The sequence below is a fragment of the Blastomyces gilchristii genome, assembly GCF_000003855.2.
Source record: "Blastomyces gilchristii SLH14081 genomic scaffold supercont1.17, whole genome shotgun sequence".
Classification (NCBI taxonomy): domain Eukaryota; kingdom Fungi; phylum Ascomycota; class Eurotiomycetes; order Onygenales; family Ajellomycetaceae; genus Blastomyces; species Blastomyces gilchristii.
The window spans coordinates 1436765-1454792 of record NW_003101666.1 but is presented as its reverse complement, the minus strand read 5'-3'; the positions used below and the strand labels follow the sequence as shown (position 1 = coordinate 1454792).

Here is an 18028-nt window from a genome sequence, read left to right as displayed (position 1 = left end):
GTGAAAAATAGCCTCTGGACCAATATTTATACAGCTATTTTACTAGATTCTTTTCGTTTTCAATTGACTCTGTGCCAATACGCTAATTTACATAAATGAGGGTTATTTATGTAACTGTTTATATCAGGGGTGTTAGTTGTCTTACGCTTTTGTAGATTGCACTATCATTATTTTAGTATTCTCCACGTTAAACGTAACTATCACACTAAATTCCTCCCCTCCCGATATCAGCTTGCGAAGTGGCTTGAGCAAGCTGTGGATTCAATCAATCTTGCTATATATGTACCTGAACGACAACGATCACAATATCTCTATCAAAATGAAGAAGTCGTACTTGTGCCACGCAAATCTATTCCCACCATCTACTGAGCTTATTCGGAAACCCTGCATAGTTCTTTTCCATTGTTACTCTGAGCGGGAACCCCCTGAGCGATCCCTGAGCTAGTGAGCGGAAACATCATAGAGAGCCTCTGTTTTTCAAGAGCGTGCCCTAACTATCGCCTGAAAAGGGTTTCCATGATTTAAATTCATCCGGTTTGAACCCACGGTTTCCCCAATGCATGCCGACACGCCCTGCTGGGCAAGCTATTTTCAAGTCTATGGCCTGCTCTACAATTGCACTCGCCAGCTCAAGACTTGCATGAAGAACTCAATATCCCCTGAATAAGGGAGGCATTGCATTGGATATCAACCCATAAGTCTCGGCAGCTAGCTAGGGGGAAATAAGCCAACTATCTTGATTATATTGCACTGATAACCGCCGGATAAAAGCAGAAGCTTGAGCTGATAATATACATACACTGCTGCAAGGGTGCCGAGGTGAAACAGATCTGGAATTATCTAGGTCTACTTGGTCCGACTGAGCCCGACAAATGAACTCATTCCCCATAACACTTTATCGACTAGATAGATATGGATGAGGAGAGAGTCTATCAGCCCAATGCTTAGGCCACGATCATTTCCGAACTCTTATACATGGTGAGTGAATGTATGTACATACATGTATTTGAGTGAGTGAGTATATATTACCCTGGCTATTTCCTGCTAGCCGATGTTATTTTTCAGTGAGAAATGGCTTGAATCTCACTAATAATATATTGCTAGTAAAAGGTCTGTAGCATTGACAGGATCACATCAATCCGAAATTAAAACGAGATATACGACCTCCATTTTTTCACACAAAGGAAGACTTCAAGGAATGATCGGTAGCCCCACCATGAAAAAGGCTCTTCTCAAAACCCCCCTCCCCCCCCGCCTCCCCCCGACGGCAATCATCCCTTAGGTTCGAAATAGGACACACAACCAGTGAACATGACAAATTTGTGAACTAGGGCCAACTATCCTGAAATCGACACGCCCGTCTTATCCATTTTCAAATCGCTCTCCATGGCCAAACGGAACTAGTCATGGACATGGGGTCTCCTGTTATTTCTACCATATCAGCTCACCGATCCCAAGTGAAAGTGCAGGAAACCCTTATGCGGCTGAAACTAAATGAATCAACTGCACTTACAGGGTTCTTGATAAGAGTTCACTCGCTGTCCTCGCCCTCAGGCTCTTCATCCGGAGCTTGTCGGCCCTTGACAGGGAGTGCACCGCCAACCACGCTGCCTACAACGGGAAGGTTGCCAACGACGCCGGTGACGGAGTCGAGTGGTAGTGGCAGCTGTGGAGCAGCCGTGGTGGTGGCAGCGAGCGTGAGGAGGGTGGCAGCGAAGGTGTAAAGGAGCTTCATGTTTGGATATGTCTTCTTTACCGATAAGTTTACGGCGTAAAAGGGAAGGGTAGAGAAGGCGGAGAAGAGCAATATAAATCCGAGCGTCTGGTGCTAGGTACAGTGGTTTCTTGGTAGGAAATGTTTAGGAAAGAAAAATATGTGGAGGAAAATGTGGAATGCAATATAACTTTATACAAAAAAAGGTCTGAACTACTATGTAAGGGGCTAGGAGAACTTATTTTTTGTGAACGCTACATGCAGCCCCTTTTCTTTTTTCAACTCCAATGTTACTCAGGAGGCGGAATTTCGTGTTGTACTATATCATTTTATTTTATATAGATGTCCCCTTTCAGCGTTTTTCAGGGCATAACACGAAGATTGTAATCTCCATTTGTGCTCTGGAATTACGTCGCCTGCTGTGTCCATCCTCTCCCTCCCTTTAATAACCCCCTATCTTCATCCAGAAAATTCTTTTCGCCTCTAGGAACGACAACAGTAAGACATCAGAAAGTAGTTGTCCGGAAATATTCGATGAACAAGACACCTGCTCATGACGTAGATACACACGTACATACATGCCTGACAACTTCCCCTGAGAATATTTATTTCGATGTGAGTTCCCTTACATGTTTCTGATTCGAAAGTATGCTACCACTTGCAAGTAGTACCTTGGCGAACTTGTATATAAGTGAGTCGCCATCCTGCAGGAGGGAAGACAAGGCACTCATTTCGTCCCTCGGCCCAGAGCTTTTATTTCTAAGTATATGATTGAGAATGATAGTAGCAAGCAGCCGTGGATTGCCCCTTGCTAGGAAAGAAAAGGAGCCAAAGCAGGTAGAAAAGCACTGTGGAAGAATAGCTAGTTTCTAAGATACCACTAATTTCTAGACACTTTTTGAAGGATATATAGGTGCTCTCGCCCTTAATTAGCAGATATTTAACTCAGTATAAGAAACGAATCAAACATCCAAACCTTTCTAAATATATAGCTGGATATACCAAGTCATTAGATTAAGAAAAACGTTGTTCTTTTCGTGTCACTGAATCAATCCATAGATTTGATCTCATTCCCCCAGTTCTAACCTACAAAATATAAAAAAAATAAAAAATAAATAAAAAATAAAAACACCAGAAAGTTGCCTCCCAGTCCTCACTCCCTACCAACACGATTAAACTATGAATTTCCTTTGCTAGATTCTTAGGCTCCCCCATCGAAGAGTAAATCCTTTCCCCACCTACCCAGATGCGCTGTTACTCCTATCTTTCCCATCACCCAGCAAGCCCGAAAATGTCCAAAGATCAATCTTGCACCCGCACCACGTCCGCTTCCTTCATGATATGCATAACTTTTCCAGTCCACCGAAACAACCCCTCCTCGCAAGCAAACCGAAGGAACATCTCACCCATTCATTCAATCATCGTGCTTAGTGCCTAGCAGCCAAAGCCCCAGAAGCGGGCTCCTTGTTATCCATAAACATAACCTCTTCCTTGGGGCTGGCCCACATGCCCAATTTCGGAAGGCGTTTGTCGATGTTATTAGGTGCTTCATCTTTCAGCACAGCACGGCGTTGCGCGGGCTCTTCTGCGCCGGCTTCATTTGGGGCGCTGAGCCAGGAGATCTCGAATTGGTCCATTCGCTTGTTCAATTCGTTGGCGTTCTCGGCTGAGATTGGAAGAGCGGAGGCGATTGCGGCGTGAGCGAGAAGCAGGAGGGTGCTCATGGTGTGAGATAGCCGCATTGTGTGTTTTGAGAAAGACAGGTAGACTGGGTAAGCTGTTTTGATAGAGGAATCCAAGAGGAAGTGATGCTGGGATAGCAAAACGGGTGGAATATTACGGAATCGAAGGGGGTTAGGAGGCTTTCTCGTTGGTTACACAGGCATACTCGAGGAGCTAAGGTATAAATACTTAACGGAGGAGAGCACTCTTCCAGTGCGGTATCACAGTTTATTATTAAATAGTCAGTGCAGGAAAACGGATGGCTAGGGTTCAACAAGATCTTCAACTGCGCCCTACGACCATCGACCATCCATGAACGAGGAGGGTCATTACAGTTCATCGAGCATCCCTTTTCCATATGCAACTGGTCTAGGATCTCTTGTGCAATTGCCGACAAAATGAGTCAGCTGGTCCAGTAAGCGATGCTCAGAGGGCGATTTCCGGTTGAAAATTGGCTATGGCAATGTTCTTGATGGTGTTGATGGCACTTCTCAACTTCTCAACCTTTACTGAGAACGAAAGGGAGCGAAAGTTGAAAGGGAGGGAACCATAAACATGGTATCACATATCCAAATGCATGGCAATCTTATCCGGCTACTATGAAATGCCATTAATGGACACGTCACGGCAATACCGAAACGGGTTGCCGTGTAATCCAAAGTTGCATCTGCGAGTAACACCAGTCACCGACAATTCGCGACATAAGCGCCGGCTGATTCGGAATTGTGACACCTATATGTCCAGCCTGGCGTGGACAACATAAGATCAAATAAAGAAATCGTAGAATTGAGAAAACGGAAAAAAAAGCCAATGGGCAATCAAGTAGAAGAATTAAGACGAAAACTGCTGTCCCGCCGCAGAAATTCTCCCACAGTAATACACAGCACTTTCTTCAGATACTGTTTATCTAGCAATAGAGGAGCCAAAAGCAGTCATGGGAACCGGCAATGGTTATCACATGGTCGAAAACGAGCATTTGCTTCATGATGATAATAATCATGAAGTAGAGAAGGGGATAATATCACGAGAAAACTGGAGGGAAAACTGGAGATGTACTTGGGAAACCTCAGCCAAGGCTCTTACGACACTCAACATATTCCTCCTGATCGTCCTGGTGTCAATGTTGGGGGTTTCGTCAGTGACAATCCGGCAAAAATGCGTTCCTGATACTGAACTGCCTGCTCTGCCCTACTGTATGTAATACAGACCCTACCCTCTCATCACCTATCTTCTCCTGTCGTCGCCCTTTCAATTCGGAACATGCGAGCTGATATCTTGTCCCATTTGAACTCCCTTAACCAGCTCCCGTAAGAGAAGATGGTTATGTCCGATATGTGAACAAGCGCTTCGCCCCGTCGAAGCTATTCCAGTCTGAAACATCTGACGAACTAGAAGCAGCATGGAATAAGACGATGGGATGTAAATCTCCCCTTCTCCTGACTTCCCTTTTCTCTTCTCTTCTTTTGTCCCATTTCTCCTGTGGTAGCAGTAGCAGCAGCAGGAGGGGGAAAAAAAAATAATAAAAAAAAAAAATAAAACAATAGAGAGCAAAAAGTAGTACATGACTAACCAAGATCAAATAGCAACGGACGGCGTGGTCCAGCTACCCAAATCGATAGCCAGCCGGCTTGACCGATCAATAGAATCCTTCGTCGAGCCGGGCCAATACATATATGGCGTCGGCATGTTCCATCAACTGCACTGCCTAAACCGCATCCGCAGAACTTTCTACGCGGATAAATTCTTCCCCGGCGAGTCGAAGGATGATATCGATTTCCATAAAAGTGAGTAGTTATCGATATCAAATATCAATGAATATATCAAACATAAAAAAGAAAAAAGCCACTCACCCCACCCCTACATCAAAAATGAAACTGAATACCAACCCAAAACCCCCAGACCACTGCTTCGACCTCCTCCGCCAATCCATCCTCTGCGCCGGCGATGTCTCAATGGTCTACTGGTGGAACCAGAGTTACACGTACACCGACGAGCGAGGGCAAGAGCAGTACTCGCAGCGGTACCTATCAATGAGCAACGTCGAGAAGGCGCGACACTCCTTCGCCTACTGGGACGTGGAAGCCCGCTGCCATGATACTGACGCGATATATGAGTGGGCAGAGAAGAACAAAGTGAATGTTGGGGTTAACCAGGAGTTGTTTAATGGCAGTACGGGGGATCCGTGATTCGTGATTCGTGATTCGTGATTCGTTTTTTTTTTTTTTTTTTTTTTTTTTTTTAATCTCTTTCTTCTTCGATTTTGGTTGCTGTGTGGCCTTTTCGCTTGGATAACTAATTGTGTGCTGAGGTGAGGGGCTAGGGCAACGATGAGTTCATGGACTTTTTTTGTACGCTGCGCATGAACTGCCCTCACCCGAAGCCGTGGAAACATTTCCGTTGTGACTGACTCTACGGAGTACCCCTGGCGACATTGCTGTTTTAGTTATTAGTGCTTCAACCACAAAAATAATGAGAGGCTGGTGAATGTCAATGTCCAATCCACACTCAGTATATTTTCCTCATCATCACATATGGAGTGTGGTAGAAAGTAGTTAAATGCAGATCAAGTACCTAAACTGAAAAGAACAAGATGATCACCAATCTAGTTTTGAGAGTTATGAAAGACACCCATGTTAATGTTGTGTCAAAGCTTTTCAGAGACATCTAAAACAAGAACAACATTTTCTCCTTCATATATCTAACAGGAACCAGTGCTGTACTGTGCACTTCATGAAAAACAAGTACATGTGAACTGTATCTATCTCTGGCCGTGAGGACACAATTAGCGCAATACCAATTCTATGCAATCTGATTTGTTGATAACTTATAGATTCACTATCTCATGTTTTCTGCTCTACTACAGTATAGTATGCCCCGGTATTTTCGTTAGGGCCACCCTAATATTTTAGTGGCATTCTAACCATCATTCCGGGGGGGGGCGCGTTCTCAATTATCCTCATAAATCATAAATAGGATACAGCTTCTCATTCTTATTTTATTATTTCCCCTGTACGTGCCTATACTCATTCTATTATCATCAAGATGGATCTCCTTGCTGCTCTTGAACCTTCTATTGCAACCTCCAGAAGCCCCAGAAGCTCTGGAACCCCCTGCTACACCCTCAAAGCAATTATTAACCCAACAATCACCATTGAGATATCCTTCTCCTTTGCAGTCTTGACTAGACTTATGAAAATGATGCACTTTGAGGAGTAGTTAGAGCTGCCTGGGAATCTGGGATGCTATAACAGTGGAGCAGCTGCAGGAGCTTATAGCAGAGATGCTAGCTCGCTGTTAGGCAGTTATACAGGCAGCCGGTGGCTAATACTAGATATTAATATGATTTCTACGTACTGTACTCCGTAGTCTATGCTATATACAATGATGATGAGAACGCGCTCCAAGCGCTCATTAGGGTGGCCCTAACGAAAATTGAGGGTCATACCAGTGTATGCATTCTGCAGTCTTGAAATCTCAGATGTGATTCTTCTCTCTGCTCACTCTGCTCACTCTGAGAGAGAAATATGACTTCTACAGATGATTTTCAATTCTTCAATACTTCTTTTAAATCAGATTGACTGTTTTTTTTATTAAATAGTACAGAAACAGGTGTAAAGTGAAAAGTGAATTGCTATCATCATCTTCAGCTGGGAATTCATACACTCTATTTAATGATATTAATTACGCAGTAGAGCTAGATTAAATAGATTACATAAATTACACAAAAACACTCCAATACAGCTGATGTCCATATTATCCAGTAGTTTTAGTGTATTCAATACGCTAATGTACACGCTAAAAAATACGCTAATTGTGTCCTCGCGGCCAGACGAGGGGATACTCTACTCCTCATCCCCTCGACCGAAAAAAAAGCCGCAAAAGCTGTGGGAAATATAAAAATAGAATAGCAATGGAAATGAAACTCTTCTAGGATAAAGAGGCATAGCACACAACAATCACCAACTCCCGAAATTTACAAGCATATCTCATCTCTCAACTCCGAATCAAGGGAGTCAAGAGACACCAACAGCCACCCACAGCGGCTGAGGGAGTATGCCCTCTCGCTTGACCCTTGCTGCGGTTGCAACATGTCGCCTGGCCGGAGTCATGGACGTGTCGCCATTGCTAGGCAACGTTGACGATCGGGAATGCCGGCGATGATGATGCTGCTGCTGTTGCTTAGCTGGCGGTGGGTGATTGATGCCAACGTACGTCTCACGACGGGCAGGATTTCCGACGGTAACGGACCAGGTGCGGAGCCCGTAGTAGGAGGCGATGGAGTGGACCAGCCAGCGGCTTTGGTGGGGATTGATTAGCTTAGCCTAAAGAAGTAGGGTGGGGGGGTGGGAAGGGAGGAGGAAATGGTTGAGGAGGGTGAGGTAGAATGGCAGGAACATGTGGGTGGGGAGAGTTTCGGGTAAGGGATGTGTGTATTCAGTCAGAACGAACCCAAATCCAGCAGCGCGATCCTCCTCTAAGCTTTCAAACACCATCTTCTCCCCATCTTTCTCCTTATTTAGGTGGCCCATATCGGAATGATTCATCTTCCTCGGACGACCCTGATCTTCAGGTTGATTTGTGGACGCATTGCGCACCTGGCCCCTTCTACCGACGAAGACAATTTCGTCATCGTCGGAATCGCACTTCTTTTCCGTCTCCGTCTTGTCTTGCAGTTTCTCCCACTTGTCCTCGTCAGAAAGGAGCGAGTGCGCACCCTCCAGCTCTACCCCCTCCTCATTCTGCGCCGACAAAATCTGCTTCTCGTAATACCTCTCAACGAACCGACGAATCTCCTCCTCGAGATCCCGCAGCAACCCACGGGCGGCACGGGCATGTTTCAATCTCAACCGCAGCTCCTTGGGGATCTGGGATTGGAGATCCGAGCCACCATCCTTATTCTTGGTCTTGCGGGACCCGTTGCTATTTTTAGCCTGCTCCCAAGCCGCGAAGTGGGAATCCCAGAGCGGAGCTAGGTAATATGGGACCGTACGCCGCTCGTAGGTGGGCTGAACCTGCCAGTCGATCGCAGAGGGCAGTTGGACCCAGGGATTATTAAGAAGGCGGTCTGAGAAACGAAGAGATGTGCCCAAAAAATAGTGGACAGTCGTCTTGTCAGTCCCACTTATTTTGATGGTTACAGTGTTTAAGGTGCAGGACCTGCATGAACCATAGTGTGAAATAGACGCGGTGAGGAAAAGGATCATTCATGACAGTTCAATCTTGGGGTTCGATGTTTCACGCCACTGGCACTCAGGGCGGTTACATGCTGCTTAGGCGCATTGCCCTAACAATGTGTGTTGTGTTGTGGGTGGGTTTATGCATGCAGCTAGGCGAGCAGGTGGGTTCGGCACATACCATTCTCCCAGCGTTGTCTCCGGCGGCTTCCCTCCTTGCCTTTGAGGAGCGCATCCCGTCTTTTAAGGCTATCGCGGCGGAGTGGTTCCCTGCGACGATAGGTCACAGAAGAGACAACATCGCCGCTGGTATCACCACCATTGGTAGCCGTCCTTACGCGCAACGGCAAGCTAGTGGGTGGATGGTGCTCGTCGTCGAGAGGGATTGCTAGCGAGACTGAAGTTCCGGGCACTCTAGCGGTGGGAGTCCCACCGGCTCCGTCGGCATGGATGGATTGGGCAGCTTGCTGGGACCAGACAGAGATTTCCCGCGCCTGCTGCGGCGTCAGGGACCCTTCAGCATGGAGAGTTGGATGGATAGCCATAACTACTGGCGCAGATGTATGTCGCTGAGGGTCGAGTGTTCCAAGGCAAAGACAGCAGACGACCCAACAATCAGAAAAGAGAGGGAACGACGGCCTTTGGAGATTATATCAGGACTTTCCCTGAGATGCAGTAAACGAGACCTAGCTAGACCCGACAAAGGAATGCTGCTGGAGTTGGCTTTTAAAGGGCGGTTGAAGACAAAGGTGTTCAAAAGCTCGCGATGGTTGGGAAAGTGCCAGGCCAATCATACCTAGCCGAGGGTTGAGTCATGAGGCTGAGTCATCAGAATCCGCCAAACCCGGCTTAGCTAGAACTTGGCTTTGATCAGCTGGTGTGGGGCGAAGCTTGCAGCTTGCCTCCATCTATCATGTCTGTACTCCGTACTCTGTATTATTCCTACCAATTGCCATTCTCAAACTGCTCTACTTGACAGGTTAAGTGGTACATGTACGGAGTATGTTCATACATTACCTCTTCATAACATTTCGAGAGATGGAAAGGGGAGAAAAAAGCCTGAAAATGACTCCAGCCAGCTATTGTCGCAACTCCATTTTCGATGACTCTCGCCAAGACGATCTCTGTATCATTATGACTCGAAGGTGATTCTGGGCATTTTTAGTTCAATCACCCGCAGAACGAACCCACCTATGATCATCTCATTGCAGTCACTCTTTGAAAGAATGAAAAGTGAGCCTTTTGAATTCTTGACTCCATGGGTAGACAACAGCTGCAAGGCCCTAGTTTGTCAGGGAAGTTCTTTGTTGGGATTCTTGGGAAGTACATGAACAGTACATGTACAGGTACAGTACGGAGTACATACATGGGAAACACAGTTTATTAACTCATCAAACAACAGTCCTACACACTATGCCTGTCTATCATAGGTGTGAAAGAAGAAGTGAGAAGATCTGAGGTGATGTTACTTTTTCATACTGGAATTTTAACTATCACAATCAGTCTACAGCATAAATTGAAGTTGTACATTTTATCTACTTGCATTCAGCAAGGAATTCTGGAGCTTGTGAGATGCCTGTCATAGACATTATGATGTCTAGATGACATGAATTTCTTCCTTCTCATAGTATTAGAGTGTGACAATTGCTTTATGCCACTTTCTTTGATGTTGTGGTTTCATTATATTCAGATCACAGGTATTCTGAATAGACCTCTTTCAGAGTCTTTCTTCTTCTCTTTCATCCTTTATTATTAGTTTAAGGTCAAATGCACACTCAGTCAGACAAATACTATTTAACCAAGTTCTACTAGTTTTGCATCACCTGTTCTATATTGCAACTTTTTTTGCTTCTCATATCATTATGCTGGTTTCTGTTGTGAGTGAAATTTATTTCTTCTTTTTGAGCTTTTGCTTGCATCTGATCAGTGAGAGAGGCTTATCAAACAATATCTATCTCTCTTTTTCTTGTTTCTCTTCTCTTCTCTTCAAAATGCTTATACACACTGAGAACCATTTTCATCAGTATGTACTAGGTAGAACAAGCTTGGCAAATTTCAACACACACAGAATGAAGATTGCTAATAACCTTCAAAGCTTGGTTGATATATGGGAGACTCATGACCAGCAGCACGACAGCAACCACAAATGAAGGAGTAGGTATGTGACTGACTGACTGGAAGCTCCAGCTTGTCATTCCACCCCACTTTCTTGGTCGACTCAAAATGCCGAGACTATCGTCGGGTTGAGTTCCGAGGCTCCTAGGGTAGTGGAGAAGACCCCCGGCTTGGCAGCGCTTGCCCCGTCCCGGCTAGACCAACAGTCCCGCGGCTGATCAACCGATAACCGCAGTCAAGGACCTTTTAAAATTTAGCTCACACCTCGCGCGCATCCTCCATTCCTCCAAGACACTCCCCGTCCTCATCCACCTTCCTATCCCCCAGTCGATAAACTTATATATCCCTTACATTATTTCTCTGAAGCCACACTACTCACTATCCTTAATTGTGGATTCGTTCGTTATCTCACGTTCATTTTCATCAACACACACGTTCATTCCAACTCCTGCAGGATTACGTCAAGGCTGCTTGCCTTAACGACCTCCTCCTACGATGAAGTTCCCCAGCTTCCTAAGTTTGGGTATCGCGGCCTCAACAACAGCTTTAGCAGCACTTCCCGATCAAAAACCCATAGGCGACACTATTGCAGATGTTCACCTTGGGAAGTTTTTGATTGAGCTTGCTCCTGGCGATACTCGATGGGTGACGGAAGAGGAGAAGTGGGGACTGAAACGGGTATGTTTTTCTACATCACTTCTATTTACCCTTGTTTTCATCCGGTGTATTTTGTTACTAATTTTCAAATAGGATGGCCGAAAATTTTTCGACATCACCGCGGAGGTTGAACAGAATTTATTCCCGAGAGCCTTCGCAAAAACCGCCGTTACATTCCCCACGGATCTTCACCGAACGGTCGAGGTCATGCCTCTAGCCGCCCAATTGTCCAAGGATAATATGTTCAGTCATTTAACCACGTTCACCTCTTTCCATACAAGATACTATAAATCTGAGACTGGTATCCAGTCCGCGACCTGGTTGATGAAGCAAATCCAGAAGACCATCAGCAGCTCCCCAGCATCTAACGCGAGAGTTGAGAAATTTGAACATCCCTGGGGCCAGTTCAGTATCATCGCGACTGTCCCTGGCCAGAGTAACAAAACTGTTGTAATCGGTGCACATCAGGACAGCATTAACATGTTCCTGCCATCGATTCTAGCCGCACCTGGTGCCGACGATGATGGCAGTGGGACAGTGACTATTCTTGAGGCATTCCGTGTCCTACTTCAATCGGAAGCCATTGCACAGGGCAATGCAACAAACACAGTTGAATTCCACTGGTACTCTGCAGAAGAAGGTGGCTTGTTGGGATCTCAAGCTGTCTTCTCAAAATATAAGCAGGATAACAAAGATATCAGGGCCATGCTTCAACAGGACATGACTGGGTATTCAAAGGGGACACTGGACGCTGGAGAGCTGGAGTCTGTTGGTGTTATTACCGACTTTGTTGATGAAGGGCTGACTGAATTTATTAAGAAGGTTGTCAACGGGGTAAGTTGCTTCCCAGGCATACTTGCCGTACATACATATGTAAATGTATATTTAAGCGTGTTGTCAGCTAACTCCCTCATCTCCGTCAAAACAATAGTACTGCGACATCCCCTTCGTCCTTACAGAGTGCGGCTACGCCTGTTCCGACCACGCATCCGCCAGCCGATTCGGCTACCCTTCCGCCTTTGTGATCGAATCTAAATTCGAGCACTCCAGCCAGCACATCCACACAGGACAGGATACAATCGAGACTCTCGACTTCAACCATATGCTACAACATGCGAAGATGACACTTGGATTAGCCTATGAGCTCGCGTTTGCAGACATTTAAGAGTAAATAGAAACGCTTAGAAAGCAGAAGCGGCGCTGCAAGAGAATTGGATACTGGGATACACGACTAACTCCCTATATGAGATACATAGAGATTTGTGAACATTCATTATTATCATTACTACCGCCACACGCGTTAAACTTTACGCGACTCACTGTTTTTCGATACATTTTCCGTAATTCTTTCTTTCTTTTTTTTTTTTTTTTCTTTTTTTTATATACCAGAATGGGACCCCTGGGCGGGAAACTTACAGCATACATAATGCCTCAGGAAGGCGGGTTACCTCCAGCCTCATATCTCTCAACTCTTTACCTCCCTAAAGCCCTCACTCTTCCCCTAACTCAAACTCTCCTCCTGCTTTTACCGCACCTACGCATACATACATCCCTAAAACGCAAACGCCAGATACGACATGCCCCTTCATCTAGTTCCTACACGCCGCACCGGACCATAACAAACAAACTGAACCGAAATGACATCCTAATCATCTGCTCAACCCTATGCATATTCGTTTTCTTTGGGCCTTTTTTTCTCTCTCTTGGTGTTCCTTCTTGTTGTCTTGCATACCCTGGCCCTCAGTTTTCGCATACATCCTCCTTCTACTACTCTTCTTTTTCTTCTTCCTTGAGGGATAGATTGATAGACGATGAATAGAATGAGTTAAAATAACCTTTTTTTCTTTTCTTTTCTCAAGAATTTTCCCGCTCCGGCCCTTGTATGGGAAGGGGAGGGGACGGGACAGGGGTGAGATGGGTATATTCATATTACCACAGAGGATAACTATCTAGACTCTGTCCCTTGTAACTCCGTATGGAGGAATGTAGATCTATCTGAGTTCCATTACCCCTTTTATATTTTTTGGCCCCTTTTCCCCCGCAGTGCAGTGTGTTGGATGGGCATGATGATCACTGCTGGAACAAAGGGAGATCCTCTAGTTAACTTATTCAAAGGAACCAATGATGGCAAGGAAGGGAGCTGAGCATGTTCTCATAGGAACTAAGATAACTTTGATACGGGCGATCAGATTTGCATGTATGAGTTCTTGGAATAAGCTGGACAGGCATGAACCCTGAATCTGTTTGTTGATCTCTTTTCTACGCTCTATCATTGCCGTCTGCCCTGGAGGACTGATAATTGAGATATCGTAATCCCCCCCCCTCCCGGCTTTAACTAACCCAACTCTCACCAAGCGCCTGTTTCCCCGTTCCCTGCTCCCAGCCCTGTCCACGAGACCCCTCCCTCCCAACGGCTTAGCTGAGACATACATACATACATACGGAAGTACATACAACATACTTGTTCCTCCTTGCACCAGAAAGGAAGAAGAAAGCTCCAAAAAAATAAAATAAAACAAAAATAAAAATAAAAATAAAAATAAACTCTGAATGGAACGGGTTACCCGTACAGTAACTACATGTAAGTTACCGTGTGTAGTTTCAATATCCTCTTGCATCCCATCCCACCCGGAGAATTTTACGAGTAGGTGCCATTTCGCCTGCAAGGTTCCCCTCCCCTCCCTCCCCCCCGTTGATTTTCCTAGAAACTCTTCGCGCTACGCGCCCATGACCTTTTTTTCGTTCGTTTGTAACTGGAACACGGGACATGGACATGATACTGAATGACTCTATTATTATTGTAATGAACCCTGGGGGGGGGTTGAGGATGAACGAGACCCTTCCCGTATCACAAACCTTCTCTCATAACGAACTGATCCTTGGCAGTTGATTTCCCCGCCCGCCCTTCTGAAACTGTTTGGCTTGGGTAACTACGCAGTAAGGTAACGCAGTGGTTAAGTATGTAGTAACTTATTAACTAGTTACTCCGTAGCGTTACTAACAAGAGTAGGCACGGGGCGCATCAAAAACCATCGCGTTTGTGTTCGTTTTGAATTCAATAAGAAAGGGGTTCTTCGGATAAACTAGTTACAGCGTAATAAATAGTTAATAACTAGCCAAGGATGCCGGTGTGTTTTCCTCGCTTCTTTTTTAAGTTTCAAGTTGTTTGCGTAGCCAACGAGAAGGCCGGATGATGGTCACGGTGTCCTTGGGGGGTTGTTGATGCTTTGGTGCTGTGGTTGCTTGGGATGAATTAATGTACTGTTATTACGCAGTATGGGTATGCAGGAGAAGGAGATAATGCGGGGGTGGTTTGTCCACACTGCGCGCGGGCGTTTGGTGGAACCCATCCCGTGCGCCATGATGATGGTGATTGGCAGAGATTGGGCGGGGGGGGGGGATAGGAGGGTTGGGTGATGTCCATCGTCCGTTGTTGATTCGTTGGGAGGGTTTGTAGAAGGGTTTGTAGAGGGTTTGTAGAGGGAGTCTAAAGATGGGCTAAGCTGGCGTTGTGCAAGAGCTGCGGTTTATTCCCAGGCTTGTACTCCGTACGTTACTCTGTACCGTGATTATCGAGGTAGAGACGAAGTCACTGCTACAAACAACCGGGAGGGTTCTTTCTTTCCTTGCAGCCGAGGGTTAACTAACTAACTACTTGAGCTACGCTGCGTACTCCGTAGTTAAAAAAGAAAGAGGCAGCAGTCCGCGTCCCCTCAACCACCAACAACCACACCACCGTCCTGGCGTCCTGGCGTCTCATTTCTCTTTTTCTCTTCTTCTCGTCGATCTTCATCTTCCTTCATCTTCAAATGCCATCTCCTCTTCTCGTGATCTTCTCCTCTATCGTCTAACTGGCTGTGTTTCTGCATGGTTGGTCTGAGCTGGTTCGTTATCGCAAGTAGTTCTACTACATAACTACAAGTAGTTACTGTACTGATATCAACTATCAACTCCCCTCTTGCGTCATCTCTAAGGTAGCTTGCCACCCCCGGCTCAACCAAAACAACGTCCTTCTCTCTATCTCTCTCCATCTCCCTGTATCTCTCTATAGCAGAGGCTTTGTAATTCCCTTTTATCTTTTTAGGTCCTTTGGTTGCTTCGAAATTTCACGTATCACTAATCCGTTTGAAAACAGCCCCCCCCCCCCCCCCCCCCTGAGCGCTGAATATCCCTTAATCAAAATCGTCCATCGAGATAACAAAGGAAGGCAGGACATGAAAATGTGTATCAACCTCCATATCCATATCCCTCCTTAAATTAGTATAGTCTTTAATATTACTCCTACTAATTAATTCCCTATTAATCAAACATTAGACAATCCGTTTGCGAAGCGGGAGACATTCAGCAATAATGCCATTACCGCATATCGTGTCCTGACTCCCATCTCTTGGTTGTTGGTGGTCGTCTTTGGCATCTTCTATTCCGTCCGCAGGCCAGGCGATGTACCCAACGGCTTCACCGTGTGGGAACAGACACACCGAAACCCCACCCCCTTCTCGCAGAGTACCGTCGTGACGGGGATTTTCTGGTGAGTTTTGTGGCCATCTAAACAATATACCTAACTGATGCAATTCCCTCCAGAGAGAGTCACGAACTAACAGCTTGCAGGATTATCCTACTACTGTCCCAGCTTGGATACATCGCCAACCTCTTCTCCTCAAACCCCGCAAAAGTAACAACTGCCGCGAATGTCGCCGGCTTTTATATCCTCAACAATCTATTCGTCCTCGCTTTCATCCTTCTCTGGGTTAGGTCCATGTTCTGGGGTGCGGAGATCATTGACATTGCAAACTTGATCAGTCAGGGCATTGTCTATTGGAAACATCAAGATCTGCCCCTGGATATCCACCTTCCCGCAGTGGCTGGCCCGTATGCGTGGACTCTATCGACGCTCTTCTGGAACGGAGCTGTTGCGGTTGGAGGAGACAATACCGCTAAGAGGGTCGTTGCTAATATCTTCATCTGGGTCATGTTCGTCTTTGGCCAGGGCCACATTGCTCGAAGGGCAGATTTTGCTTATGGATACTCCTTGAGCTTATTGACGCTGTGTAAGTTTTAGTACTTTCCGATTTTATACCTACTCTCTCTTCTCAGGCGCTAACGATAAAATCCATCTGCAGCCCTCGCTCTAAAGCAGTTCTCGCTCAAGATCATCTCACTTCAGTGGATCTTCGCGTTCGTGATCTTCGGAGTTTTCTTCACCTCCTCCCTCTCCACCTCTGTTGCCAAATACCACAACAGAAACTTCTTCTTCCGAAGCGTCGCGGAGCCGGCCGAGTCCACTGATCGCGAACGCCAGCCATTGCTCAGCGAGGAGTAAGAATGTGGTATGACCACCCTTGCAACACATGAACCCGAGAGAATTGGGTTTTCTGTTGTTCTACGAACGTGATGGTATCGACATGTTTTAACATTTCCTTTGTCCTTCTCTCCTATCTCCAATCAAACACGCGGAATGGTTTTGTGACTCGACGATCCCTTTATTTGCATAACTTCGAAAACATTGATATTTGAAACGAGGGGGTATATACATAGGCTCCGCGACTCCCCTCCGACTTTCTATTCTTATCGTACAAGTGGCTGTCATGTTGACGAGGAGGAGGATGCTGTGAGTGAACAGTTCAGTTCGACACAGCAAGGGAATAAAATTTACCCCAAAAACCGCAGGAAGAAATTGAAAGTCGACATTTCCCGGAAAAAAGAAGGTGGGAAAAAATAAAGAAATTGGTGGAAATTTGTAAAAGTTGTTCCCAAGGTGACAAGAAATCTGAAAAATTTCTTTCAATCAGATTGGAATTAGTCGAACTTTGGCATACCTTAAATTGAACACACAACATGGTGGAAATGGGCAGCTGGAAGTACCTGGGGTGAATGAGATAATGCAGTCAGTCTCTCATTTCATCACAGTGGGAAATGAGAATTCCAATCCCCCTTTTGTTGCTTGCTAAATCGTAGTTACCTACTATTCATATCATTCCCACCCCTGTGGTATTCCCCCCCTCCCTTTTTTTTTTCTTTTCTTTTTTTCCCCTTTTTTTGAACTATATTTGGAGTCAATGGCATGTTTTCCCTCCCTTCCCTCCTTCGCTTTCCTTCTATTTTATAACATCATCGTACATAATATTTATTTTGTTGTATGTTAGTGCTTTCATTCTCAACTCACTCTGTTGCCTTAATTGTTGTTATGGCTTATTGCTTACTGCGTAACATATGTTTTATGTTCATTATCATGATACCAGCAATAGGGAAGTAATATACAGGGTTAGTATAGTTTTTTTTTTTTTTTTTTTTTTTTTTTTTTTTTTTTTTTTTTTTTTGATGGGGACGGGAACGGGACTCACCACCCAACGAACTCATCCACTCAACAAACTGCTATTTTTTCCATGAATCTCTGCAACTCTTCAACTTCAACCACCCATCATGCCACTCAATGAAGCGATTATAGAGCAAGCAATCACTCAATTGAATCAACAATTGATTCCTAAATATGCTGCAGTTGCAAAGGAATTCAGAATCAATCATATTATCTTGATACAGCAGTTCAAAGATCAACAGATCTTCAGAACAGAGATAACATCAACTTACTATCAGAATCTCATAAATACTGAAGAACAACATCTTCTATTTCATATTAATTAGTTATTCA

General features: G+C 45.3%; 6 protein-coding genes across 6 annotated transcripts; 3 read left to right on the top strand and 3 right to left on the bottom strand.

Moving 5' to 3' along the window:
* Positions 1-813: 813 nt before the first annotated feature.
* BDBG_17572 (uncharacterized protein) lies at positions 814-1882 on the bottom strand. The gene is made up of 2 exons (XM_031725260.1): positions 1514-1882; positions 814-1422 (listed from the first exon to the last, which is right to left on the bottom strand). Exon 1 carries the CDS (start codon positions 1733-1735, stop codon positions 1532-1534), a length of 204 nt encoding a protein of 67 aa, XP_031580019.1. The 5' UTR covers positions 1736-1882; the 3' UTR covers positions 814-1422; positions 1514-1531.
* Positions 1883-2847: 965 nt separating this feature from the next.
* On the bottom strand, positions 2848-3752 carry BDBG_07177 (uncharacterized protein). The gene has a single exon (XM_002622620.2). The coding sequence runs from the start codon at positions 3454-3456 to the stop codon at positions 3142-3144; it is 315 nt and encodes a 104-aa protein (XP_002622666.1). The 5' UTR covers positions 3457-3752; the 3' UTR covers positions 2848-3141.
* A 406-nt stretch (positions 3753-4158) lies between these two features.
* Positions 4159-5998, top strand: BDBG_07176 (uncharacterized protein). The gene is made up of 4 exons (XM_002622619.2): positions 4159-4629; positions 4739-4855; positions 5020-5220; positions 5336-5998. The coding sequence occupies exons 1-4, from the start codon at positions 4371-4373 to the stop codon at positions 5620-5622; spliced, it is 864 nt and encodes a 287-aa protein (XP_002622665.1). The 5' UTR covers positions 4159-4370; the 3' UTR covers positions 5623-5998.
* Positions 5999-7067: 1069 nt separating this feature from the next.
* Positions 7068-9423, bottom strand: BDBG_07175 (uncharacterized protein). The gene is made up of 3 exons (XM_002622618.2): positions 8792-9423; positions 7886-8501; positions 7068-7732 (listed from the first exon to the last, which is right to left on the bottom strand). The coding sequence occupies exons 1-3, from the start codon at positions 9153-9155 to the stop codon at positions 7450-7452; spliced, it is 1263 nt and encodes a 420-aa protein (XP_002622664.1). The 5' UTR covers positions 9156-9423; the 3' UTR covers positions 7068-7449.
* Positions 9424-10751: 1328 nt separating this feature from the next.
* BDBG_07174 (leucyl aminopeptidase) lies at positions 10752-13914 on the top strand. The gene is made up of 3 exons (XM_002622617.2): positions 10752-11403; positions 11476-12216; positions 12314-13914. Exons 1-3 carry the CDS (start codon positions 11221-11223, stop codon positions 12545-12547), a joined length of 1158 nt encoding a protein of 385 aa, XP_002622663.1. The 5' UTR covers positions 10752-11220; the 3' UTR covers positions 12548-13914.
* Positions 13915-15596: 1682 nt separating this feature from the next.
* BDBG_07173 (uncharacterized protein) lies at positions 15597-16702 on the top strand (the record flags this gene model as incomplete). Its single annotated transcript, XM_031722967.1, has 4 exons — positions 15597-15606; positions 15697-15910; positions 15991-16430; positions 16503-16702. 4 exons carry the CDS (start codon positions 15597-15599, stop codon positions 16700-16702), a joined length of 864 nt encoding a protein of 287 aa, XP_031580018.1.
* Between the last annotated feature and the right edge of the window lie 1326 nt (positions 16703-18028).

Bases quoted from the DNA above. Each gene is read 5' to 3' on its own strand.
- BDBG_07176 (XM_002622619.2), top strand. From the start codon at position 4,371: ATGGGAACCGGCAATGGTTATCACATGGTCGAAAACGAGCATTTGCTT. The intron at 4,856-5,019 runs GTAAATCTCCCC...AAGATCAAATAG, and splicing joins ATGGAATAAGACGATGGGAT to CAACGGACGGCGTGGTCCAG. The intron at 5,221-5,335 runs GTGAGTAGTTAT...CAAAACCCCCAG, and splicing joins TGATATCGATTTCCATAAAA to ACCACTGCTTCGACCTCCTC.
- BDBG_17572 (XM_031725260.1), bottom strand. From the start codon at position 1,735: ATGAAGCTCCTTTACACCTTCGCTGCCACCCTCCTCACGCTCGCTGCC.
- BDBG_07177 (XM_002622620.2), bottom strand. From the start codon at position 3,456: ATGCGGCTATCTCACACCATGAGCACCCTCCTGCTTCTCGCTCACGCC.
- BDBG_07175 (XM_002622618.2), bottom strand. From the start codon at position 9,155: ATGGCTATCCATCCAACTCTCCATGCTGAAGGGTCCCTGACGCCGCAG. The intron at 8,502-8,791 runs GTATGTGCCGAA...TTCGTTTCTCAG, and splicing joins GAGACAACGCTGGGAGAATG to ACCGCCTTCTTAATAATCCC. The intron at 7,733-7,885 runs GTTCGTTCTGAC...TCCCCACCAAAG, and splicing joins GATCGCGCTGCTGGATTTGG to CCGCTGGCTGGTCCACTCCA.
- BDBG_07174 (XM_002622617.2), top strand. From the start codon at position 11,221: ATGAAGTTCCCCAGCTTCCTAAGTTTGGGTATCGCGGCCTCAACAACA. The intron at 11,404-11,475 runs GTATGTTTTTCT...ATTTTCAAATAG, and splicing joins AGAAGTGGGGACTGAAACGG to GATGGCCGAAAATTTTTCGA. The intron at 12,217-12,313 runs GTAAGTTGCTTC...TCAAAACAATAG, and splicing joins TTAAGAAGGTTGTCAACGGG to TACTGCGACATCCCCTTCGT.